Source organism: Trichechus manatus, unplaced genomic scaffold, assembly GCF_000243295.1.
Source record: "Trichechus manatus latirostris isolate Lorelei unplaced genomic scaffold, TriManLat1.0 scaffold00208, whole genome shotgun sequence".
NCBI lineage: Eukaryota > Metazoa > Chordata > Mammalia > Sirenia > Trichechidae > Trichechus > Trichechus manatus.
In genome coordinates this window covers 2,903,327-2,930,724 of record NW_004444144.1, presented here as the reverse complement: position 1 = coordinate 2,930,724, position 27,398 = coordinate 2,903,327, and the positions used below count along the sequence as shown (strand labels likewise).

The window sequence follows — 27,398 nt, the reverse complement described above, 5'->3', positions numbered from 1 at the left end:
CGGGCACTCTGACTGGGCCTTCCCTGTGCTCTGTGACTTGGGGTCATTATCACTGTACCCCCAGCTGCTCTCTCCATTTTCACGTTTTATTTCTACCTATTCATGGGTATGAAATCAATTTAGTTGATCTCAACCGGCATTTTTTAATGAAATAGAATAAAATGAAAAAAAAAAACACAAAAGTGCATCATGGGTAATAAGGGTAAATTTTATCTCATAAATATTTGTTTTAAGCATTTACAAGTGTGGGTACCATGTCACAAAGTGAAATCGATTTGTTACTATGGATTACAGTCAAATATTTGGAAGCCTCTGGGGCCATGGGACCCCATCACGTATACCCTGACATTAAGATGACAATGTCTGCATGCCCAAGTTCTTACAAACAACCATGTTTTTCTTTGAGAAAATGAAAAAAAAAAAAATACCTGTTATGTAGGGGCCTGCAAACAGATAATAAATATTTTAGGGTTTGCAGGCCACATGCAGTCTCTGTCTCATAGTCTTCTTTGTTTTCTTTTGTGTTTTGTTCTTATTTCTTCTTACAACCCTTTAAAAATGTAGAAACTATTCTTAACTCTAGAGTCATACAAAAATAGGTCACAGGGGTCCAGATTTGGCCTGCAGGTCATAGTTTGCCAACACCTGACTTAGAACAACCATGAAAATTCACAGATCTTCATTGGTCTGGGGCCTGTTGAAGGACCATCCTACAGTGACTAAACATACCCCACCTCTTGTTTCTTAGATTATTGTTCATGAGAATGAATATGCATGTGAGATGAGTTTAAATAGGTTTATTGCCCTTAAAACCAACCAAACAAACAAACCTGTTGCCGTCGAGTCCATTCCAACTCATAGTGACCCTAAAGGACAGAGTATAACTGTCCCATAGGGTTTCCAAGGAGCGGCTGGTGGATTCAAACTGTCGACCTTTTGGTTAGCAGCCGTAGCTCTTAACCACTATACCACCAGGGTTTCCACTCTCTTTTATTTCCTTAGACTATTGATAAGGTAATCACTAGAAAATATATATTGTTCTCTAACAGGTGAAGACATTGATAAATGTCCCTAAGAACACAGAAAATGCTCATTCAAAGTGACTTTTAAGGCCTAAGGAATTTTGAGAAGTTGATGCCATTTTAATTGCTTATTGTTTCGTATTGTTTTAATTTTTAAGCTTAAAGAAACCTTGGATCCAGCTCTAGAACCCATTCTTTTGAAACAGACTTTCTTTAGTGGTGGAAGATTTCTCATTCGCCTTGGAGACTCAGACATTGATTACGACAAAAACTTTAGGTTCTACATGACAACCAAAATGCCAAATCCTCACTATCTCCCTGAGGTAAGCCCGGTGGTCTGGAACGCCAGCCTGACTGGATTGTAATGGTGTGACGAGTCTCTGTGGTAGATGCCTGAGCCAGCCGTCTGGAGCAAACAGCTTTCCTCCCTTCTTCCTCTTCCCCCTCCACACCTCCTCTCCCTTCCAACTTCTTCCACCCTTGTTTCTCTTCTGAGTCTTGATACTGATTCCGACCATCCTTCTCCTCATGCTATAACACTCGCCATCTAGTTGGGGCTCTAGTCCCACCCACTCCCTCCCCAGGCTGCTGCCCTGGTCCCACTGGGCTGTGCACTTCTCTGGCACTCTCCCCATCTCCTTCTGGTCCACAAGCTGCTGCTCTTACAAACACAGGGCACCACTCCCTTCTGTCATTCTTCTCCCTCAGCACAAGGCCTTTTTTTGGCCTTCTCATGTGGTAGGTTAATGAGAGAGCTTAGCTGAGAATCAGTATGTGAGGGTCTGTCAGTGTTTAAGTGTGCACATGCCCATGGTACATATCCCCAAATAAAGAAGCTGCCCATGTGAAACTTCGGATGAGTGGGCAACTTTAGAGAGTCCTGATTCAAACGTCCAGAGTCTGAACTCAGAGTGCTGGGGGAGGGGCCTCATTCCCCTACCTCATGCTCTTAAACTATTTGAGAGGAGCTGTGTGAACTCCACTTCTATACACATGTCCCTGAGCCACAACAGAGTCCAAAAGAACCCCGACTCTTGTGCTGCAGAGCCTGGGCAGTTGCAACAGAAATAAAGACAGCTGGGATTTCTTTCTTTCACTCATGCACAGGGTTTTCTGTGGCTGGCTCCGCTCCCACACCCCCATGGGGCTGCCACAGCTCCAAGCACGTCCAAATATGCCCCACAGGGTCTTGCCAAGCCAGGCTGCACATATAGGGAAGAGATTATACAAATCAAAACTTTACTTCTCCACCCCTTCCCCCAAAAAATCCTTGTATATACCATTCCGAATACTGTCATTTTAATTTTAGCTATTGGATTTCTCATAGCTACCTGTCTTCACTAGATGGAGTCTAGTTGAGTGAAATTGACACACTTCTTGAATAGGATGGGGAGATGGCATTAAAAGCCAGGGTCAGGGTTTCCTCATCAGCCTCAAGGGGTTTAATTACACAGCCACTGCAAGGGCTCCCTATCCCAGATCCCATTTAGGGTTTAGTAAAGTAACTTATATGCTGACTTGCAACATTTGATTTCTCACTTAATTTTGAAAGAGACCGTTGTACCCTAAACCTAACCCTGCTACTCTGTGATGGTGGGTAGATTATTCCATCTCCTGGGTCCTCAAGTCAGTCAACCATGAAGTTGAGATACAGCCTACTTTAAGCATTTGTTGTGAGGATTAGATAAGATAATGTATATAAAATGTCCTGGAGCCACTCAAACATTTACTGTCACTATACTGTCTTTTGCTGTTGACTTATTCACATTCAAGTAATATCAGAATACTTTGATCTTCTTGTAACATTTCTCCATAAAACTATGATGAGATGAAATATGTAAAGCTCCATTTATTTATTATCAATAATAGCTTCTTTTTAATAAGGACCTACTGTGTACAAGGCAGTATAATTGATTTTATTACCTCATTTAGTCTTCACAACTACCCTATGAGTTGTTATTATTATTATCCCAATTTTTAAATACCAGGAACTGAAGCTCAGAGCCAGTGAATACCTTGGCTTGTCCTACATCATGCATCTACTGAAAGTGGAAACTGGAAATCGAATCCCAACTGTTAATCCTAAAACACCACTTCTAACCATTCCCTGGCTCACCTTTCCTTAAATCACCGTATGGGATTCTATAACAGTACTGTTTGAGAAACAAGATTGTCACTCATATTGGCAAGAAAAATCTTACCGGGATTTGTAGGACATAGTATGCTTTGGGGCTGGGGGTGGGGCGGTGGTGGAGGACACAAGTAGACCTGAGATACATCCAGCTGGGTGATAATGAACTGTGTGCTAACAAAGAACTCACTTTTTGTTTTATTAGTCTGTAGTTAGGCATTTTTATGTTCTGTTTGTCTTCCAGGTGTGCATTAAAGTTACCATCATCAACTTCACTGTGACCAAATCAGGCCTAGAGGATCAGCTGTTAAGGTAAAAAAAGGAGGGGGAAGTGTTAAGGGGATAGAGTGGGAACCAAAAAAATCCATTGCTGTCGAATCAATTCTGACTTATAGTGACCCTACAGGACAGAGTAGAACTGCCACCATAGGGTTCCCAAGGCTGTAATCTTTACAGAAGCAGACTGCTACATCTTTCTCCCTTAGAGTGGCTGGTGGATTCGAACCCCTGACCTTTTGGTTAGCAGCTAAGCACTGTACCACCAGGGCTTCTAGAGTAGGGACAGGCATTTCCTAATTTTTTTTTTTTTAAGAAATTTTGAAGAAGAAAAGATTTTAATGTGTCAAAGCACCATACATTAATTCTCAGTGAAAAAAGATTGGTGTCTTAGTTATCTAGTGCTGCTGTAACAGAAATATCACAAATGGGTGGCTTTGAAAGAGAAATTTATTTTCTAATAGTTTAGGAGGCTAGAAGTCCAAATTCAGGGCACCAGCTCCAGGGGAAGTCTTTCTCTCTCTGTCGGCTCTTGGGGAAGGTCCTTGTCATCAATCTTACCCTGGTTGCAAGGACTAGAAGGCAGGAGGGGACAAGGAAGCTGGTAATAGGGAACCCAAGGTTAAGAAGGGAGAGTGTTGACACGTCATGGGGTTGGTACCCAATGTCACAAAACAATATGTACTTACTGTTTAATGAGAAGCTAATTTGTTCTGTAAATCTTCATCTAAAGTACAATAATTCAAACAAATAAATAAATAAGTCTTCCTCTGGTCTAAGAGCTTCTCAGCACAGGGACCCTGAGGTCAAAGGATGCCCTCTGCTCCTGGCTCTTCTTGCTTGGTGGTAATGAGGTCTCTCTCCTCTCTGCTTGCCTCTCTATTTTATATCTCAAAAAAGATTAACTCAGGATACAACCTAATCCTGTAGATTGTGTCCCGCCTCATAAATATAACTGCCTCTAATCCTGCCTTACAACACATAGGATAATCAGATCAGATCACAAAATGGCAGACAACAACACAATACTGGAAATCATGGCCTAGCTAAGTTGACGTACATTTTTGGGGAACACAATTCAATCCCTAACACCTCCCAAGAGGCTTTGTCAGTTTAAAACTCCCTCCATCAGTGTGTGAAACTGCCTGTAAACCTTTCACTGGGCCAGCACTCAACCGAATAAACCTTGTTAACTTTTGCCCTGGGCTTCAGCTCTTCGCTCCAGCCCCAGTGGAACAGCAACTCTGCTCCCTCACATCTGGGTGGCCCCATTCTGCTAGTCCATCTAAGTGGTGACCCTACCCCCTCGGCCCCGGCAGGCCCCATTCTTCTGCCCCTTGGGCATGGCAGCCCTGCCTCCTCAGCTTTTGGCAGCAGATCTGGCCTCATCCTGATGGCACTCATGAAAGGTAGCCCCACACTCCAGAACCGAGTTGGTGAAAATCTGACTCTTTGATACCTAGGAGGCCATGGCCCCACCCTTTGAGACCCAGCAGGCTGTGGTTTCACCATTTGAGACCCCAGAGGTGGTGGCCCTACCCTTTGAGACTGAGGCAGCTCTGCTTTCTGTGCTCCATGTCTCTTCAGCTTCTGCATCCTGGTTCCTTGGCTTCTCAGCCCCTCAGGCCCTAGGCCCTTCGAGCCTCTTGGGCCTGCCAGACATCTGCCCTGCACAGGCAAGTGTTCCAAAGCTCTTTAGCTCTACCGGTAAGTGCCTAGAGGCATCCCACTCAGCCAGTAAATCTCGGCCTGAAGGCACTCAGTTCTCTCGCTCCATGAGTCGGCAAGCCTAGCTCCACCGATAAGTGCCTGGAGGTACCCCACTTTCAGTACCAAATTCTGTCTTAGTTATCTAGTGCTGCTATAACAGAAATATCACAAGTGGACGGCTTTAACAGAGAAATTTATTCTCTCACAATCTAGGAGGCTGGAAGTCCAAATTCAGGGCACCAGTTCCAGGGGAAGGCTTTCTCTCTGTGTCTGCTCTGGGGGAAGGTCCTTGTCATCAATCTTCCTCTTGTCTAGGAGCTTCTCAGTGCAGGGACCCTGAGTCCAAAGGATGTGCTCTGCTCCTAGCTCTCCTTTCTTGGAGGTCCCTCTCCTCTCTGCTTGCTTCTCTCTTTTATATCTCAAAAGAGATTGACTCAACCTAATCCTGTAGATTGTGTTCTGCCTCTTTAATATAACTGCCTCTATTCCTGCCTCATTAACATCACATAGGAAATTATATCAGATCACAAAATGGAGGACAAGCACACAATACTGGGAATCATGGCCTAGCCAAGTTGACACACATTTGGGGGGAACACAGTTCAATCCATAACAATTGGCATGGTTAAGATCTTTACCATTTACATCACTGCTCGTAGCTGCTGATCTTACACACAGTCTTCTCAAACTGATCAGGGATATACCCTTAATTCCCATCCATTGTTTGGGCCAGGCCTGAAGCCCACCCCTGCCTATTCCCCTTTGTCAGTATTTCCAATCTTGGGTAAGTGAACAAAGTCAGTTATTCTCTTATTCCTAGAGACTCATTTCTCCACACCTGTGAAGAGACTTCTACTCTCAAATATATTCTTTCCTGTTTCACTTTTCTGTAGATGTTTTCCTAGTGTATTTAATTATGAAGACATTGGTGGTTCAGTGGTAGATACTCACTTCCCATAAGGGAGACCCAGCTTTGATTCCAGGCTAGTGCACCTCATGTACAGCCACAGTCTGTCAGTGAGGCTTGGGTATTGCTATGATGCTAAATAGGTTATAGCAGGGCTTCCAGACTTAAACAGACTAGGAAGAAAGGCCTGGTGATCTACTTTGGAAATCAGCCAGTGAAAACCCTATGGATCACAATGGTCCAATCCAAAACTGAACATTGGGATGGCACAGGACTGGGCAGCGTTTTGTTCTGTTGTGCATGGGGTCGCCATGAGTCAGGGGCTGAGCTGGTGGCAGCTAACAACAACGACGTTTAATTCTAACTACATTTGTCTACCTCAAAAAACCAAAACGAAAAAAGCCCGCCCTCAGTATACTCTACATGTGATTAAATACCCTTGTACCAAAAAGTGAGGCTACAAATTGTTGGTATTAATCTTGGAAATTAGCCAAGAGGTTCAGGAGACAGAAATTTTAAAATATTTTTTTAAATAATAACATTGATGTTGGTTAAAAACTAATTTTATACACACACATATATATATAATCACTAAAGGAAAATACAATATAGACCCACATTCAAAAGAAATACAACCCCTTATTTAGAGTCAAGATCATCCTATCACTAGCCCCAAGAACCCCTGTTATCACTAATAAGTCTGTCTCATTTTTCTTGTTTTTGTTAGGAAGCTATTCAGCCAACTGCTAACTTGCTTAACTTCTGCTAAGTTCATTTCTTTACAATTGAAGGGTATTTCGCCACACTGTATGGACATACTCTAATGACATGTCTGAACATTTTACATACCAGTTGATCCCCATAAGTAATTAAGCTTAGCTGTGCTGCTAAGCTGTCAGCATGTTAGACTGCCTGGGACAAGAAGGACCCTGACATCTTTAAAAGAGAAGAAAACATTCTTTGATGGTTACTAGGGTGGGGAGGGAGGGAGAGGCATATTCACTAACTACATAGTAGACAAGAATTATCTTAGATGAAGGGAAGGACAGCACACACTACAGGGCAAGTCAGCACAACTGGACTAAACCAAAGCTAAGAAGTATCTTGAATACAACCAAACACTTTGAGGGACAGAGTAGCAGGAGCAGGGGTCTGGGGACCGTGGTTTCAGGGGACATCTAGGTCAACTGGCATAACAAAGTTTATTAAGGAAATGTTCTGCATCCCACTTTGGTGAGTGGCGTCTGGGGTCTTAAAAGCTAGTGAGCAGCCATCTAAGATGCATCAATTGGTGCCAACCCACCTGGAGTAAAGGAGAATGAAGAACACCATAGACACAAGGGAAGTATTAGCCCAAGAGACAGAAAGGGCCACATAAACCAGAGACTTCATCAGCCTGAGACCAGAAGGGAACACACCAGAGTCCCTGATGGAGCAGGAGAAAAGTGGGGTGCAGAACTCAAATTCTAGTAAAAAGAGCAGACTTCATGGTTTGATTGAGACTGGAGGGACCCCAGAAGACATGGCCCCCAGACTCTCTTTTAGCCCAAAACTAAAACCATTCCCAAGGCCAACTCTTCAGACAAAGATTAGACTGAACTATGCAACATAAAATAATACTCGTGAAGAGTGTCCTTCTTGGCTCAAGTAGATACATGAGACTAAATGGGCAGCTCCTGTTCAGAGGTGAGATGAGATGGCAGAGAGGGTCAGGAACTGGCTGAATGGACACAGGAAATCAGGGGTGGAAAGGAGGAGTGTGCTGTCACAGTAAAACAAGGGTCACGTAACAATGGATGTATACATTTTTGTAGGAGACACTAACCTGAATTGTAAACTTTCACTTAAAGCACAACAATTTAAAAAAAAAAAAAAAGATTATTAAAAAAACAAAAAGTACTCTGACACCAAGGGAAATGCTGAGACTGAATCATGGGGTGTGGCATCTCCCTGACTGATGGCATTGAAGAAGGAAGCTGAAAACTTCCAGCGGGTGCAAGGATACAGTTCTGTCTCCAGAGTTCTGACAACCAGTGCCTTTCTCAGTTGTCCTCTGCTCTGCTGAGCTTCTGGCCAGGCAGCATGTACTCACTGCACCCAGCTGCTCCCTGGAAGTTTTCAGTAGGATCCTCACAATTTTGAAAAGCACAGTTTCACCTCCCTGCCTCCTGGAGGCTGCCAACAGCAATCTTTCAGTCCTTCTGGGATAGGACAACACCCTTCTTCAGTTTCAAGGAGTTCCACTAAACCACCCCACAAAGCCCCCCTCCCTCTGTCTTCCTCTCTTCTCTCAGGAACTCAGACTCATCCTCACAGGCTTTCTAGGCACTCCCTTTGGATTCTTAACTTGTCTGATTTGCTTTATGATTCTCTCAAGCTGTCTCCTGAGCTTTCCTTCATCTTAGAAATTCTTTAAACCCTTCTCTTCTGAAAAACTTCTTTAAACAACTGAATTTGAGGTGATGATTTTTCTTATAGCTTTCACATAATAATTTTTAAAGTTTCTGAATTCAGCATGTACGTAACGAATAAACAACGGGTTATTACAGGATGCCTTATATCATAGTGGGTGATGACATGTGCTCTTGAGCCAGCAGATGTCCCTGGGTGGTGCAAATGGTTTGCTTTCAACTACTAACCTAAAGATTAGTAGCTCAAGCCCATCCAGCAGTGCCATAGAAGAAAGGCCTGGCAATCTATTTCCATAAAAATTACAGGCAAGCAAACGCTATAGAGCAGTTCTACCTTCTACCACATGGGGTTGCCATAAGTCAGAGTCACCTCGGCAGTGGGTTTGGTTTGGAGCCAGCAGACCCGGGTTCAAGCCTAGCTGTACCTCTCTTAGCCATGAGACCTTGGGAAATGACCCACAAGGGTCTGTTCGCTCACATGCAAGCTGGCGATGGTAACCACAGTGCCCACTTCCCAGGAACATTCAGAGAACTGAAAAAGATAAGCCATATAAAACTCTTAGCACAGAGCACTGCTTAATAACGATTAACTCCTGCAAACAGAGGGCTGGGTACTCAAATTATAAACGGGCAAGGGACGGGAGACGTAAGTTCACACGTTTAGACAGGAGTGGAGCTGGCAATAAGCCCCGTTCTTCAGACGCATTAAGAATCATTTCACGGAGGTAGTGGGAATTTCCCTAAATGAGGGAAAGGAGAAAGCTTCATGCCAGTATGAAAAGTATGTTCCAGCACCATTTTCAGCTGGGACAAGCAAGTATTAGGGACAGAAACTGAATGATTACAAAAATCAGGCATTAAGTAGGTTTTCCTAAGATGGGAACCATGGTAGGGTGCAGGGCTCTGAAATACAAGATAAAGAATGAGAACTGACAGGTAGTAACCCCATCAAAGCTGGGGCCTTGAGTATTCAGATTCGGTTAACAGCACTTATACTCAGCTAAGTAGTATTCAGAATAAGAAAAATTAGAAAAGAAAAATAGAAGCCACTTTAGCATACGGACAACACCTAACTTAGGTATTCAAACTCTGCTTCTAGTGACGTGGTGCGACTTGAAAAACCTGAGTTGGAAGAACAAAGAATCAAGCTCATTGTGAGAATCAACACTGACAAGAACCAGTTGAAAGCTATCGAAGAGAAAATCCTAAAAATGCTCTTTACATCAGAAGGCAATATTCTGGACAATGAAGAACTTATTGACACACTCCAGGATTCAAAGGCAAGAAAAATATTTTTAGTGTTTATAGAAAGTGGGTTATTTCAAAAGTTACAGCTATGGCCTTTGAGTGTACTGCAAGGGCTTTTAAAGTAAGAACGGTGGCTGTCCCAGGGGCACACACAAGAGTGTGCTGGCTAGCAGAGTCCTCACCAACCAGAGGAAGAATAGAGAAACTATAGACAACTGCTCCCTCTTGTCTTGTCTGCATTTTTAATAAAGCATGTAGTGTATAGAACTGGGACAAGATATAAGTTGAAAGGAACACACATATTCACATATTTATATTAATATCACCTCCTCCAGGCAGCCTCCCTGTGATTCCCAGATGGAATTAATCTCTTCCTCCTTGGAACTTCTATAACACCTTATCTGAACCTCTACTATAGCACTTGTCACTATTCACCTTTTATTATAGTTATCAAATTACATATCTCTTCTGCTAGGTTGTTAAGTTTTATGTGGCTGGAATCTGTGAATAGTTCATCTTGATATTCCTTCTTCAAGGGCTAAGCATGGTGCACATAATTGGTGCTCAATAAATATTTGTTGACTGAATGAATGAATGAATACCCCATAGTAAGACAAAGTTTTACATTAATTAATTATTTCTCAGATTCAAACCATAATATAAAAAGTGTGTACTAGGAACATAGCCTACAGAATGATTGTCATCCATTCATGAGACACAGAAAATGATTTATTAAAAAATCCCTTTGACTTCACAAGAAACACACAGGTTATTTCCGTTGCCTTTCATTGTCGTTAAAAATGATTTACTGCTTTATATCCTATAGTCTCTGGAGATCTTAGTGCTGAAACAATAATAAACAAGTAATCCTCAATCTCTATTTCCTTCCTCCCTTTGGCTTTTTGCCTGTTTGTTTGTCTGTCTCTTTGTCTGACTTTCATTCAGTCTGCTTTGGGTTTTTAATTTCTGGCAGTTAGCTGTTAACCTATTGGTTAGTTACTTTTTATCGAAGTTTTACTTGCAAACTGCTTAAAGAATAAAAGAGTTCTACAAAGCTTGTTATGAAAACTAGCATTCCTTGCTTCTCCCTCACCCTTCTCCCATGACTTCCTTCACAGAGGCAGCTACTTTCACCACTTTGCTGGTAATTGTGTTCTTAACTTTTCTTTAAGCAATAAACTCATATTGCTGCTACTTCTTGAATTTTTCATTTTACACATTAATTGTTGTCTATCCACAATAAAATACCAAGACTTGGTTATCTTTCTCCCCTCTACGACACACGCTCACACACCCTTCCCATCTCCCGGCCTCCCACCATAACTGAATGCTGAGTATAGCTACACATTCAGTGCCTACATTGCCTGCAGGATGAAGACCTGGCTGCAAGAATTTTGGGGGCTGAGAAGAGGAGAGCTATGGTCTCAGCATCCAGTGTGTATACATTCATTAATCTCTCTGTTTTCACTATTGTACCCTGCCCTCAAGGAGCCCTGGTGGCACAATGGTTAAGTGCTCAGCTGCCAAAAGGTTTGCTTTGAACCCACCAGCAACTTCACGGGAGAAAAGACCTGGTGATCTGCTCCTGTGAAGATTACAGCCTAGGAAACCCAATGGGGCAGTCCTACTCTGTCCAATAGGGTGACTATGAGTTGGAATGGACTTGATGGAACACAACAGCAACAACCCTGCCCTCAACTGTGCCTGGCTTCCTTCCGTTCAGAAACTGTCCCTTGGGAGTAAATATCTGTTGTTCTGCTAGGGTGGGGAACAGGCAATCCCCTGGCTGGGTGGTATGGAGGAGATGGCCTGAGGGTCTTTCAATCAATTCTCATTTTTTAGGCTTTTCCCACTTCTGGCAGGTACTTATTGCTACAAATTCCCAAGCCCTTGAGGGGAATTCTGTTTTACAAATTGGGTGGGTTCTTGTCTTTCCCCTTTGCCAGTTTAGGAATCCGTTTTCCTGCATCTGCTAAATCATTACCACTCTCCCTTCTGTTTTCCAGCTCCCCAAATTTTGATATCTCCTTTCCTATTCCCCCATCCTTGTTTGTTTATACTGTTTTTCAAAATCCCTTTATTACAATTTTATTGTGGTTTCAGTAGGGAGTAGAGGTGTTTGACCACAGTATTTATCTGGAAGCTGATTTCTTAATTTGTTTGTGAGGAGTTGCTCCCATAGAGACATCCTTCCTATAGAGTAGAGAAATGGCAGACTCATGCTGGGCTACATTTCCTGCCGCTTCCTACCTGTAGTTTATACTCCTCTCAACTCCTATAGCCTGCATTTACAATACGTCTCATGTCTCATGTCTCTACAGCACAATGTCTACAAGTAGTCACCAAACTCAACTGAAGTGTTTAATGTTCCCTGGCAAAGATAAGAAAATTGTCCACTTTTCCTTTCTGTTTAGCCTGGATTCTACATTGTCAGGGCCTTGTGCTCCCCAGGGAATAAAAAAATCATTTTCCAGCGGTCTCCATGATCCAACTACTCGCATATCAACTTCCTTTTATCTACTCATAAGAAAGCTTCAGTTAAGTCCAGTATTGAGATTGGGGTTTCCTACTCATCTCTACCTTTTCTTCCCCCGTCAGGCTCTAAGAAGTCAATACTTGGAGAATTTCAGCCTTCTGATTCTTGGACATAGCTTCTGCACTAAATCCCTCTATTCCCTTTCCTTGTGGGCTGAAGTGGACAGTCTAGATTTGCACTCTTTGATACAGTCAGTAACCACTTGCCACATATACACACCAGGTGTCAAAAAACTTAATATAAAAAATATATAAAATATCTCTTTAATAATTTTTATATTAATTATATGTTGATATGAGAGTATTTTTGTTATATTAGGTTAAACAAAATATATTGTGAAAATTAATTTCACCCATTTCTTTTTATTTTTATCGAATTCAGAAAATTCAGAATTACATATGTGGCTCACATTATATTTCTACTGGACAACGCTGGTCTAGACAGTAACCTGATGGTCCCCTTTAGCAATACAGCAAATCCTGATCTGCCAGTTCCCATGGTGATTTTTCATGGTCCCTGCCCTCAACCCTTTGACTTTCTAGAGATAAAGGATCTCTCTCCCAAGCTGGGGGGTGGGGTGGGTGGGAACAGGAACAGACAGCAATAGAGACTGAAGGAGACGTAACAGGGAATCTTGAGAGCCTATTGGCCAAAAGGTTTCCCAGAGAACCAAGCCCAAAATACAGAAAACCCAAAGAACATCAAAAGACCTTGAAAACATCTCCAATTTGATTAGGTGTATAACCCTTCCCAAACAACAGCTTCTATCTCCATGTTTCCTTATGTCTACACTTGGGAATATAGAAAAAGAAGGATGAGAATATTAGCCATCTTTATTATTCCAGGGTGGGACATGGTACCACTTCCAGCCTCTTTTGGGCAGTCTCGGGGGTATGCTTTCTCCCTCCATGCCTTCTTTCATTATGGGGAGCCTGGATCATTTAGGACAGCTCATGAGGAAATTAGGGGACAACTGGTAGTACTGTGTTAGTGCTTCTATCTCAGAAGTAACTCAGATTCATGTCTTAGGGAAGGACTGCTCCAGTTATTTCAGGGCTACTTGTATTGCCTGTCCCCCTCTGCCCATTGCTAACTCTGGAAAGAAGGGAAGTCAGCTCAGTCAAGAGAAGATCACTGTGTCCTGAGACTCAGTCATTCCACATGGGCACCCCTTCCTAAAATCACTAACTCATTGTATTCTTATTTCTTTCCTAGACCTAACTGGATATATTCCAAAATTCCACTATTTTTCTGAAACAGATGTCTGAGAACTTGTTATTGTATGTTTATTTAGATCACTTCTGGTGCCATTAAAACCAGGCTGAAAGAAGCAGAGTCCACTGAAAAGATGATCAACGTTGCTCGTGAGAAGTACCGCCCAGTAGCCACTCAAGGCTCCGTCATGTACTTTGTCATTGCAAGCCTCTCAGAGATAGATCCCATGTATCAGTATTCACTAAAATATTTTAAACAGGTAAAGTGGTGGTTTTTGCTATTAGTGCTATTGTTGTTGATGAAATTTATCTCTTTTTTGTCCCTTTAAACTCTTTTGAGTTCCTTCTGGCTTCAAACAAGTCGTGAATTTAGTTATCGAGTAAAATCCCCTAAGGAGTTTGGGTTTGGACAAACGTTTTAAGAGTGACACCACCTGCTCTGTCTCCTAAAGATTTGCGTACTCGATGTGCATAGAACAGTCCGTAGAGGAAGGAAAGAAAGCCTCTTTGCACATTCCGTTTTCTCAACTAACTAGCTTGCTTGTTTTCCTTCTTGCCTGCCTGCCTTTTTTTGCTTTGGAGTCACATTCTTTATAATTTTCTACAGTGATCTGGCTTCCCTTCCACTGTTAGTGTTTTCTGTGTTGTATCTCAAGTCTCTGACCACCAACCTTAACCAGACTGGTTTCTCTAGGCTTCCCCTCCTCCAGAACTTTTTATATAGCAGGCTGCCCTCCGACCCCCACCCGGGGGCTTTCATTCAGAGGGACCTTAAATGCCCTCGTCTCCTTCCCTTTGTTCCCTTCCCACATTCACCTTATGACTGGGAGACCTTCTCGTTTTGTTTCTGGTCTCTCGACTTTATCTCATAGTCACAGTTGCGTTTCATCTGATCTCTTGTGCGTAGGACCTGTTCCCACCTGTCACTCTCTTTGTAGCAGCATTTCATTGTATCTCTCAAAATTGAATTCAGTGCCACAAAGCTTTGGTGAGCAATGTTGATTTTACCGACAATTTTGAGGGGAGACAAAGTTTACATCACTCATTACACAGCAAAACTTACCAAGCATCCCCAGCAGGCCCCTCTGTTTGCCTCCAGTTTCCCTCGGCTACCAAGGCCTTTTCCTGTGGGCTTACCCCACACATGGCCTCACAGGCTGTTTTCCCATCCTACCCTTGGCTGCTTTGTTTCCTTTTCTCTGGCGAGCAGTTTAGCCCACTCTCGCTTCTCTAAAAGCATCCAGGCTCGTTCCCATAACACAACTCACAGTAGAAAACAGTAGGCAATTGTAAGTGTATCCTCTCTCCCTGCAACATGTCTTTATTTTCTGTTCAATACTTCTATACCCTTTAGTCACTGCTGACTCTCACACCTGGAAGCCAGGCCAGCCTAGGCCTACTGTTATGAAAACACTGTTTCACATCCCTGGGCACCTAAATAGATTTTCACAGATATTGCTCATCAAACACAGTTCAGACTACATGGCCTGGAATTCACAATTCAGAGCTGCATCCACCCTGTTGCTGTCCTATCTCTGCAGCCACACTTCCCACTTTTCCTGTGTAAACTGCTCCATTTACATTCAGTAGACTCACTGGAGGCTTTAATGTTTACAGTGCTCCCTCTGTTTAGACTGCCCTCCGCCCTGGCTTAAATGCCACCTTCTCCATTGAAGACTATTGATGGGCTGCAGGCATCTGGAAGCTCAACTGGGCTGGACCTCTAAGATGGCTCACTCACATGGGTGGGCAGTCAACCATAGCACCTACAGTGGCCTCTCTATGTGGCTTGTGCTTCTCACAGCCTAGCAACGGGATTCCATGAGAGAGTTCCCCAAAAGCAAGTGTTCTAAGAAACCAAGGTGGAAGCCGCAAGGCCTATTCCAACCTAGCCTTGGATATCATGCAGCGTCACTTCTGCTGTATTCTACAGTCAATAATGTCACTAAGACTAGTCCAGATTCAAGAGGAGGGGAATCAGACTCCACCTCTTAATGGAAGGAGTAACAAAGAATCTGCAGCGGCCTTTACTCCAACACATTTGATATGCCTCCTATGGCACTTATAGCACATTGCCTTGGGTGGTGGGCTTCTCTCTCCTACTGGAGTCTGACTTCCCAAAGGCAGACATGAAGCTCCACCTATCCTGTATTCCCCATGGTGCCTGGCACCATATAACACTTCAAGAACATTTCATGAATGAAGTCTGTTTTCATCCCTCCATAAGTGAGCTGTTAATTTGAAGCTCCTGTGCGTAGTGGTTAAGAGCTACGGCAGCTAACCAAAAGGTCAGCAGATCAAATCCACCAGGCGCTCCTTGGAAACCCCATGGGGCAGTTCTACTCTGTCCTATAGGGTCGCTATGAGTCGGAATTGACTGGATGACAACAGGTTTATTGATTTATTTATTTTTGGCTATAATATTCTGAGAATTCTTATGACGGTAGGCTAAGCTTGGTTTTCCCTCTAGAGGTCTTATTTAGTACTCTTGATATGGTTAGGGGTCCAGCAGCAATAGGAGTTGCAGGAGAGAATGGAAATGAGGAACTGAGAGAACTAAGTGTCATGTTGTTTAGATATGCCTGGGCTGTCTTTCAGCAAGACAGCATTTGCTTTGGCTACCTTTTAAAACTGTCAGTTCTGGGCTTCACCCTCAATTCCTAAAGGCAAGGTGTCATGGTTTGAATTATGTCCCCCAAAAAATGTGTGTATCAATTTGGTTAGGCCATTATTCCTGGTACTGTGTGATTTTCCTGTATGTTGTACACCTGCCTCTGTGATGTTCATGAGGGAAGATGGGTGGCAGTTGTGCTAGTAAGGCAGGACCTGATCTACAAGACTGGATTGTGTCCTGAGGCAATCTCTTGAGATATAAAAGACAGAAGTGAGCAGTGAGACAGGGGGACTTCATACCATCAAGAAAACAGTGCCGGGAGCAGAGCGCGTCCTTTGGACTGGGGTCCCTGAGAGAAAAATGAATGCAGGATGAATTATCAAAGCCCTGTTTGAAAGGGAAACTAGAAACCCACCTATATTCGCAGGTGGCAGCTGTAGCCAGGACATCCTCTACCAAACCCATCTGGGATTTACGCTGAAAGTATTAGTATGTTTCCAGATTCGCCATGTTTTATTTTGTCACCAAACTTATTACATCTTCACGAGGCTTTAACCTCTCTGCTTCTTGTTAGGTTGTTAAAGAAAGCTTAATCCTCTTGTTTACTGAGTGTGTTAAAATAACAATGCCGTTACCCTTTGTCAACCAAACTTGCAGGAGCATTGACAAGGGATTTCCCAATTCTCTAAATTAATTGTATGCACCCTCCAAGACCTTTTAATTTTTGTAAATGGAGGCCTAGCTTTTGGTAAGGAGACACTGACACAGGCTATTTTCCCTCCCTGTGTGCTCCATCCAGTTAGCAGAAGGGCCGGGTCAGGGGGAGCCCTGCACAATTGCAGAGCAGTATTTTTAAGGAGGAGTAGAGTACACTCTTGGCCCTGATCTACCTTGGTCCTCAGTTTCTTCCACCTTCCAGTCTGTTTTGATCCATCTGCTCTCTACATGTGTTTTGGTTCCTCTCCAGATGACCCAAGAGGTAGACAGGCACTATCTTACCTGCCTCCTTGTGCTGTAGATCCTCCGGGACTGCAGCCATGTGTCGCTCTAGTCCCCGGGAATAACCCTCCAGTCTCCACTCAAGGTTCCCTTGCCCCAGGACCTCCAGGCAGGCCATGAGTTCAGCCTCTGCTCAGCTTCCTCACACAGCCTAAGGCTGTGAATTTTTTGTTCTTCCTCCATGTACTTGAAAGTTGTAGGAAATGGGTAGGGCTGCCTCTGACCCTCTCATGCCTAAGCCCTCAATGCCACCATCTCTCCTGCCTTCCCCATGTCCTTGCAATGTGGGGCACCTTTGGTGGGGGAAAGTGTGGTCTCAAAATTCCCAAGTAAGAAGCAGAGTAGGAGCCTCCTCTAAAGTCAGTTTCTCTTAAATTTCAAAGAAAATTCTAGCACATTCTTCCCACACCCTAGGCATTATCTTGGGGAAGTGCCAAGAAGAGTCCATGACCTTACCTTGTCCTTACATCTCTCACCCCAAAGTGAAGGGTTTGTCAAACCTTTTTTTGAGGCTGTAAAAAAAACTGGTAATACAAGCTTATCTCCCTTTTTCAATCCTTTCTGTCTCACATGAAGATGATACCTTCTGCATACTGTCAGGAGTTTGGCACTGGTCTGTTTCTGAAAAATGCTAGTCCAGGGTACACAATCCAGATGGAGAGAGAAAGGAGCGCAGAGAAGAGATATCACGTATTAATTTGGGATGGATTCGGAACTTTTTATAGTATAGTATTCACCTCCTGTGTTGCTGTTTACTCACTGAACTTGGATAGGGGGAGGAGAGCAACAGAGATTTTCTTTTCTCCACAGAGAATGAGTTAAATGGAGATGTTAATAGAGCTCTCTTTCACACAGTTGTTCAATACAACCATTGAAACATCTGAAAAGTCAAGCAATCTAGAGAAGCGCCTAGAAATACTGCTGGAACAAACTCTCCTGACTGCTTACGTCAACATTTCAAGAGGACTTTTTGAACAACATAAACTCATCTACAGCTTTATGCTCTGTGTTGAGATTATGCGTCAGCAAGGAAGTCTAACTGATGCTGAGTGGAATTTCTTTCTCCGAGGATCTGCAGGATTAGAAAAGGTACTTGTTTCACATTTAGATGGCCAGTGTCATGCTAGATAGAATCCACAAGCACCAGCTGGTGCTCCTCAGGGACTCTGACAGCTGTGTGGCCCAGGAGAGAAAGAGGTGGGGGTCAGGAAGTCCAGGTAATAGCTCAGCGCTGCCTCCAGCTAGCTGTGTGACGTTGGTAACTTCTGACCTCTTTACACAGCAGTTTCCTCACCTATAGAAAAGGGATGTCATGAGTACCCTTTGACCTAGTAGATGTGAACATATTTTGAAAAATCGACCATCTTACAAATGTGAAGAGTGAAAATCTAATAGAAGTTGTTTATAGTGCCTTGTAATTCACAGACTTGGCAATACTGTTTGTGAAATCATGGCCCTCTCTTGCCTGCAGACATCGCTCATTATAAAGCATGGGAAGTAATATAGTAACTTGATTGATACTTTCTGTAATACAGTAATATAAGTTCTGCTACAGTTCCCTTTCTTTGTGTTCATTCTTTTATCTTACCTGCTTCAGCTCCTTTAAGCTGGCCTAATTCTCCCACATACCGCAATCCCCCCAACCCTTGCCTATAATTCCATCTCAGTCCCACTCTAAAATTCTTGGCTGTGTCCTGCCGATCTCAAGCCCTGCCCTTAGCCTATTCAGACCTGACAGCTGCACCTGTTTCTCAGTATTTTGAGCCTCTGCTCATCACTGGCAAGTTGAAGTTGGCGCCTCTATTTAAGTCTCAGCACCCCATGCTCCCAGGACAAGCCCAGGCAAAGCCTCTCCACCAGATGATCCTTCCTTTCTACTCCTCCTCCCCCCACATCTATCTTGCATCCACACATATTCTATTAATTCTTACTTAATGCTATCTTAACCTTATAAACAAGTTAACACTTAATGTAGGACTTGCTATGTGTTTTATGTATATTAACTCATTTATTCCCCTCTATATTCCTCTTAGGTGAGTTCCTACTTTTATCCCTAGGCTACATATGAGATAAACGAGGCACAGAATTTTAATTAACTTGTCATGATCACATACTTAGTAGGTGATGGAACTGTGATTTAAATCCTCACAGTCAGTTTGTAGAGCTTGCCCTTTAACAATTTCAGTCTACTGTTCACTATTAGTAGTGAGGAACACGGACAGGCCCTTCACTGTGCATTCTCACCCTTCCTCACAGCAGTCTTGTTTACAGTTTTGTCAAACAGAGGCTCAGAGAGGTTAAAGAGCTTTCCAGAATCACACAACCAATGCATGACAGAGTCTAATTCAAACCTGTTTCTAAGCTTCCAAAGCCTATGTCTATTCCAGTACTACCTACTACTTCTCATAAACAACTTATTTTGAAAGAAATTTAAAATGTTTTAAGGACCATCAAACTGGAAACTTAAAGTTGTCCAGAAATCATCTTCAGAAAATTCTCAGAAGGTTTTTTATTAAATTTTCTTTTCCTCTACCACAAGAAAATTTAAATGATTATTGACTGATTTTTGATTTGTTTTGTTTTGTTTTTGCTTAGTGACATTTTCTTTTATTTTGTTGTTGTTATTGAGACTATACACAGCAGAAAACACACATCAATTCAATAGTTTCTTCATGTACTATTCAGTGACATTGATTACGTTCTTCGAGTTGTACAACCATTCTTACCCTCCTTTTCTGAGTTGTTCCTCTCCCATTAACATAAACTCACTGCCAGGGAGATGGTGTAACAAAAAGGGCCCTGGGGAGGATCTAGAGAAAATAGGAAGTGAGTGTCCAGGTTCCAGAGAGAGGGAGAGAAGGAGATACATGTCCTGTGGAATCTGGAGAGTTCACTGGGACACCAGATAAAGAAAATCCAGGTAACAAAGCATTAATTTCCAGAAGATGGCAACTACAGCAAAAGCCACAGGTGGGCAGGGGTGGAGGCTGAAACTGGGGACTGGCTGATATGAGTAGAAGTAGGAACTTCAGGAACTAGAGTTTAGGGACAGATGGAAAACATTTAGAACTGATACACAATGCCTCAAGTACCTTCAGGTTTATTTTAGATGTGGGAAAAGTGAATAGATTTCTGCAAATTGAGGTCTCCAAGCTATTCTCATTGACTGTATGCACTCTATAATTAATGTTTTAAAATGATGGTGTTTTAAAGTATTTTTTTCTGAATGCTAAGAATCCCCCCCAAAAAAAGGTAAGAAAGTAATATCACACCCAGAAAATTTTTCTTGACATTACTTAAAACATTCATTAAAATTTGTACAGAAGCCAGTGGTTTGTTTTGCAGAATCTTATCAGAGCTCAAAATACAGCAAATCAATTAAGATTTGTGTCTTAGATGTTTGGAAATGCCTATGGAGACTAGCAACTCTAAGAGTATTTGGGAATACTGGCAAGATGACAGCATGAGCAAGTCTAAGATCTTGACCCTGTCCACAAGAACACCAAGAAAAGCAATTAGAAGTCCACATGTAGCCCTGTAAAAACTCTGAAATGGTGGGCAAAGGACTGCAACAAGGAACTGCAAACTGAATAAAGACAAGGACAAATCTCATATAGTAGAAAAAGTGCTTCTTCCCCTCTTAGTGTGGCAATGGACAGCTGCATCAGCACACCTCCACCTCTCCCATACTCCCAGCCAATATTTGGCTCTTCTGTGCACTAGGAAGGGCCATGATCTCTGTCTCTGAAACAAATGAGACAGATCTCCCTAAAGTACTGTTCAGGGTGTGCCCACCACTCCTGCTCCTGGCGTGGCAGATGGACAGCTGTAGCAGAGCCATAACCACAACTCTAGTCAACCTACAGCTGTTCTGTGTGCTAGGAGTGGCCCAGATCTCTGACACTGAAAGAAATAGAGTAGATCTTACTAGTGAACTGGTCAGGGTGTATACTGTGACTGGTCTGGAGGCAGCCGGGAAGACAAAACTGTGGTCTTGCCAGAAACAAAGCCCTCACAGAGTGGGGAAGGGAGTGGTAACCTAAGTCTGTAGGCTCTGTCCCTTGGGGGTGACTTGATAAGTGTGTTTTCAGATCGGTTTGGGAGACACTAAAAGACTGACACCTGGGTCTGGCCTGCACTGGAGATAGCACAGAGAGAAAGAGGGAGCAGTAAGCAAAGTCTGAAGGCTGTGCCTGCCCAAAAGTTTCTTGCAGGAATTTGCACTTTTGAAAGCACTGTATATTCACAGGAATTGAGAAAGCTAACACCATGTAAAATTCTAATGTACCAGCTTCAACAAAAAATCTCAAGGCACACAAAGTAACAGAACAATGATCCATTAAAGTGAACAAGATGAAGGGAAAGAAACTGTATTTATGAAAACTCAAATGATGAACAGATTGGAAGAAAACAACAATACAAAAAAGTTAAAAAAAACTAAAGGAAAACACACAGTACTAAAGGAAATCAGGAAAATGATGCATGTACAAAATAAGAATATAAAAAAAGAGAGATCAACACTATAAAAAGAAACTGAACAGAAATACTGGACCTGAAAGACAAAATATCTAAAATAAAAAACTCATTGGAAGGCTTTAACAACAGATATGATCTGGCGGAAGAAAGAATCAACAGTCTAGAGGATAAGATAATTGAAATTACGGAGACTGAGGAACAACAAGAGAGAAGGCTCAAGACTTCTGAGCACAGCCTGATGGAAATGTGGAACATCATTAAGTGAATTAACATATGCATCATACAAATCCCAGAAGGAGAGGAGAGAGATACAGGGAGAGAAAGAATATTTGAAGAAATAAAGGCAGAAAAGTTTCCAAATCTGACAAAGGACATTAAGTGCAAATCCAAGAACCACAACAAACTCCAGGTAAGATAAACCCAAAGAGATCCACACCAAGACACATTATAATCAAGCTCTCAAAAACTAAAGACAAAGAGAAAATCCTGAAAGCAGCAAGAGAGAAGTGAATGGTCACATGCAAAGTATCCCCAATAAGATTCAATGTGGATTTCTTCTCAGAAACCTTGGCCAAAAGGCCATAGAATGACATATTTAAAGTGCTAAAACAAAACAACTGTCAACTAAGAATACTATATCCAACAAAACTGTCCTTCAAGAATGAGGGTGAAATTAAGACATTCCCAGATAAACACAGCTGAGACAGTTCATAACCATTAGACATACCCTACAAGAAATTCTAAAGGGAGTCCTTCAGATGAGAAATAAAGGATACTAGAAAGTAACTCAAAGCCATACATAGAAAGAAAGCTCTCCATTAAAGGTAACTGCATGGGCAAGTATAAAGGCAAGTCTTAAGGTGTTTTTTCTTGATAATTCTAATTGTTATGTCTTTCATGCTTTATAATGACAAATGCATAGAAAAGAGTATAAATTCATGTTACAGGGCACATTCCGTATAAAGATGTTATAGGGGATAACAACCACATAAACAGGGAACAAGAAACAAGTGGTTCAGGTATAGAGTTTTTGTATGTTACTGAAGTTAAGTTGGTGTTTATTTAAACCAGGTTGGTATAAATGTAAGATGTTGAATGTAATTATCATGGTAACCACAAAGAAAATATCTTTAAATATATATATATATATACAGAAAAAGAAGAGAAGGGAATCAAAATTGTACACTGCAAAAAAATTGAAAAATACACACACACACAAAAATTGGCAGTATTGGAGGAAATGAGGGACAAAGAAGGCATAAGACACACATGAAAGAAATTTTAAAATGACAGAAGTCCTTCTTTATTGTTAATTGCCATGAATGTAAATGGACTAAATGCTCCAATCAAAAGGCAGAAAGAGGCAGAATCAATTTAAAAGAAAAAACCCAACTATATGTTGTCTAACATATAAGAGATACATCTTAGACTCAAGGACAAAAATAGGTTGAAAGTAAAGGATGGGAAAAATATTCCATATAAATAATAACCCAAAGAGAGCTGGCTGGCAATTTTAATATCTGGCAAAATAGACTTTTAAGTCAAAATCTGTTATAAGAGACAAAGAAGGACATTATATAATGATGAAAGGGTCAATTCATTGAGAAGATATAACAATGCACCTAACATTAGAGTCACAAAATATATAAAGCAGTTGAATACTTAAATACACCACTTTCAATAATGGATAGAACATCTAGAAAGAAGATCAATAAAGAAATAGAGGACTTGAATGACACTATAAACCAAGTAGACCTAACTGTGATATACAGAACACTCCACCCAACAGCAGCACAATATACATTCTTCTGCAATACATATAGATCCTTCTCCAGGATAGATCGTATGTTGGGTGACAAAGGGAGTCTCAATAAATTTAAAAAGATGGAAATAATTTAAAAAGTATCTTCTCCAGCCATAATGAAATGAGATCATAAATTAATAACAGAGGGAAAATACACAAACGTTGAAATTAAATAACATACTATTAAATCACTAATGGGTCAAGAAAGAGATAAAGGAAGAAATTGGAAAATACTTACAGTCAAATGTAAAAGAAAGCACAACATATCAAAACTTATGGGACACAGCAAAGAGAAATTCACAGCAGTAAACACCTACATTAAAAAAGAAGAAAGATCTAAAATCAATAACCTAACTCTACAACTTGAAAAACTAGAAAAAGAAGAGTAAACTAAGTCCAAAGCTACCAAAAGGAAGGAAAAAACAAAGATCAGAGCAGAGATAAATGAAATACAGAATAGAAAAACAACAGAAAATCGATGAAACCAGAAGTTGTTTAAGATCAATAAAATTGACGAACCCCTATCTAGACTGACATAGAGAGAAGATGTAAGTATCTAAATCAGCAATCGAAGTAGGACTTTCAGATGATCCTACAGAAATAAAAAGGATCACCAGAGACTATTATGAACAATTGTAAGCCAACAAATTGGATAATCTAGATGAAATGGACAAATTCCTAGAAATACATAAATTTCCAACTTGACTCAAGAAGAAATAGGAGAGATTGAATCAGTAATCAAAAACCTACCAACAAACAAAAGTTCAGGACTAGGGAATTCTACCAAACATTTATAGGAGAAGTGGCTCTGATCCTTCTTAAACTTTTCCAAAAAGTAGAAGAGGAGGGAATACTTCCTAACTCATTCTACTCATTTTGATAACAAAGCCAGACAAAGACACAACAAGAAAACAACAGATTTGTATCCCTTATGAATATACATGCAAAACCCTCAATAAAATACTTAGCAAACTGAATTGAAAAACGTATTTAAAAGATTATATAACATGATCAAGTAGAATTTGTCCCAAGAATAAAAGGGTGGTTCAACATTAGAAAATCAATCAATGTAATATACCATATTAATAGAACAAGGGAGAAAAAAAAGCCACACAAATTTTCACAATCGATGCAGAGGAGGCATTTATGAAAAACCCACAGCTAACATACTCAATGGAGAAAGACTGAAAGCTTTCCCCTTAAGACCAGGAACAAGGATGCCCACTCTCACCAATGCTTTTCAGTATTGTACTGGAAGTCCTAGCCAGAGCAATTAGACAAGAAAAAGTAATAAAAGGTATCTAGAATGAGAAACAAGATGTAAAACTATCCCTTTTCTCAGATGAAATTATCTTATATATATAGAAAACCCCAGAGAATCCACAAGAAATCTACTAGAGCTAATAAATGAATTCAGCAAAGTGGCAGGATACAAGGTCAACACACAAAAATCAGTTTGGTTTCTATACAGCAGCAATAAGCATTCAGAAAAGAAAATTAAGGAAACAATTCATTTGAAGTAGCATCTAAAATAATGAAACACCTAGGAAGAAATTTAGCCAAGGAACTGAGAGACTTGTTCACTGAAAACTAAAAATTATTGCTGAAAGAAATTAAACACCTAAATCAATGGAAGGACATTCATGTTCATGGATTGGAGGATTTACTATTGTTAAGATGTCAATACTACCCAAAGTGATTTATAGATTTGATGCAATCCTCATCACAATTCCAACATTCTTCTTTTTACAGAAATGGAAAAGCCAGTCCTCAAATTTGTATTTAACTGCAAAGGCTCCCAAACAGCCAAAGCAATCTTAAAAATAAGAAGAACAAAATAGGAGGAGTCATACTTCCTTATCTCAAAACGCACCATAAAGCTACAGTAGTCAAAACAGTCTGGTACTAGTATAAGGACAGGCCAGAAGGTTGACTGTTCAAACTCACACAGAGATGCCTCAGAAGACAGGCCTGGAAATCTGCTTCTGAAAGGTTACAGCCTTGAAAACCCTATGGAGCAGTTCCACTCTGTACACATGGGGTTGCCATGAGTTGAAATCAACTCTATGGCAACTAATAACAACAACTGGTATAAAGATAAACATATAGACCAACAGAATACGATTTTGACAGTCCAGAAATAAACCCATACATCTGTGGTCAACTGATTTTCGACAAGGGTACTATATCCATTCAATGGGGAAAGAATTGTCTCTTGAATAAATGATGCCTAGGCAACTGGATTTCCACATGCAAAAGAATAAAGCTGTACCCATACCCCACACCATATACAAAAATTAATTCAAAATGAATCAAGTACCTAAGTTTAAGAACTAAAACCATAAAATTTTTAGAAGGAAACAGGAGTAATGCTTTGAGACCTAGTATTTAACAATGGATTCTTACATATGACACCAGAAGCACAAGCAACAAAAGACTAAACAGATAAATGGGACTCATCAAAATTTAAAATGTTTGTTCTTCAAAGGGTATTATCAACAAAGTAAAGAGACAACCTATAAATTGGGGAAAAAATTGAGGGAACTATATATCTGAGCCCTGGTGGTGCAGTGGGTTAAGAGGTCAGCTGCTAAGCAGAAGGTCGACAGTTCGAATCCACCAGCCACTCCTTGGAAACCCTATGGGGCAGTTCTGTCTATATTGGGGCACTATGAGTCAGAATCACCTCGAAGGCAATGGGTATATATCTGATAAGGGTTTAATATCCAGAATACATAAAGAACTCCTACAACTTAACAACAGAAAGACAAATATCCCAGTTAGAAAATGGGTAAAGACTTGAATAAACATTTCACCAAAGAAGAAATACAAATGGCCAACAAGAACATGAAAAGATGCTCAGTGTCATTAGTCATTAGGGAAATGCAAAGCAAAACCACATAAGATATCACTTTACTCCAAGGTGGCTGTAATCAAAAAAACAGAAAACAACAGGTGTTAACAAGGATGTGGAGAAATTGGAACCCTCATCCATTGCTGATGGGACTGTAAAATGGTACAGTGGAAAACAGTTTGGAAGTTCCCCAAAAGTTTAAACATATAATTACCATATGATCCAACAATTCCACTCCTGGGTATATACACAAAAGAACTGAACGCAGGAACCCAAACAAATACCTGTACACCTGTGTTCGCTGCAGCACTATTCACGGTAGCCAAACAGTGGAAACAACCTAAATTTCCATCAACAGGTGAATACTCAGGATTCTCTAGAGAAACAGAGCCAGTAAGATATACATATACATAGAGAGAGATTTACTTCAAGGGATTAGCTCATGCAATTGTGGGGACTGGCAAGTCCAAAATCCATAGGTCAGGCAGCAAGCTGGAGACTCCTCTGAGAAATCAGAACCCTCATTCACTGGCAGTGAGAATGTAAAATGATGCAGCTGCTTTGGAAAACAATCTGGCAGTGCCTCAAACGATTAATCACAGAATTACCATATGACCCAGCAATTCTGCTCCTAGGTATATATCCAAGAGAAATGAAAACATATATCCGCACAAGAACTTGTACATCAATGTTCATAGTAGTATTATTCATTATAGCCAAAAAGTGGAAAGAACCCAAATGTCCACCAACTGATGAATGAATAAATAAAATGTGGCATAGCCATACAATGGAATATTATTTGGTCGTAAAAAGCCTGAAGTACTGATGCATACCACAACATGGATAACCCCTGAAAACCTCAAGCTAAGTGAAATAAGCCACTCACAAGAGACCACATATATAATTTCATTTATGTGCAGTATCCATAGTACTAAGGCAGGTCTGTAGAGACAGAAAGTAGATTAGTGGATGCCTTGGGAGGATTATAGGGATGAGGACATGATAGTTAAAGGGTACGATTTCTTTTTGAGGTGATGAAATGTTCTAAACTTGAGGTGTCGATGACTGCACATATGTGTGAATATACTTAAGTCCATTGGATTGTACACCTGAAGTAGCTGAATTGTATGATATGTTAATTATGTCTCAATGAAGCTGGGTTTTTTTTTTTTTATATTTTATTGTACTTCAGGTGA

At 41.1% G+C, this 27,398-nt stretch overlaps 1 protein-coding gene across 1 annotated transcript in view; it reads left to right on the top strand.

Annotated features, from left to right (window-relative positions):
* DNAH6 (dynein axonemal heavy chain 6) overlaps positions 1 to 27,398 on the top strand; it is a 349,864-nt gene that overhangs the window by 224,407 nt on the left and 98,059 nt on the right. The window contains exons 57-61 of the mRNA XM_004388248.1: positions 1,181 to 1,345; positions 3,398 to 3,465; positions 9,557 to 9,737; positions 13,536 to 13,715; positions 17,924 to 18,157. Of these exons, the coding sequence (XP_004388305.1) occupies positions 1,181 to 1,345; positions 3,398 to 3,465; positions 9,557 to 9,737; positions 13,536 to 13,715; positions 17,924 to 18,157 (828 nt within the window). The remainder of the gene's footprint in view (positions 1 to 1,180; positions 1,346 to 3,397; positions 3,466 to 9,556; positions 9,738 to 13,535; positions 13,716 to 17,923; positions 18,158 to 27,398) is intronic.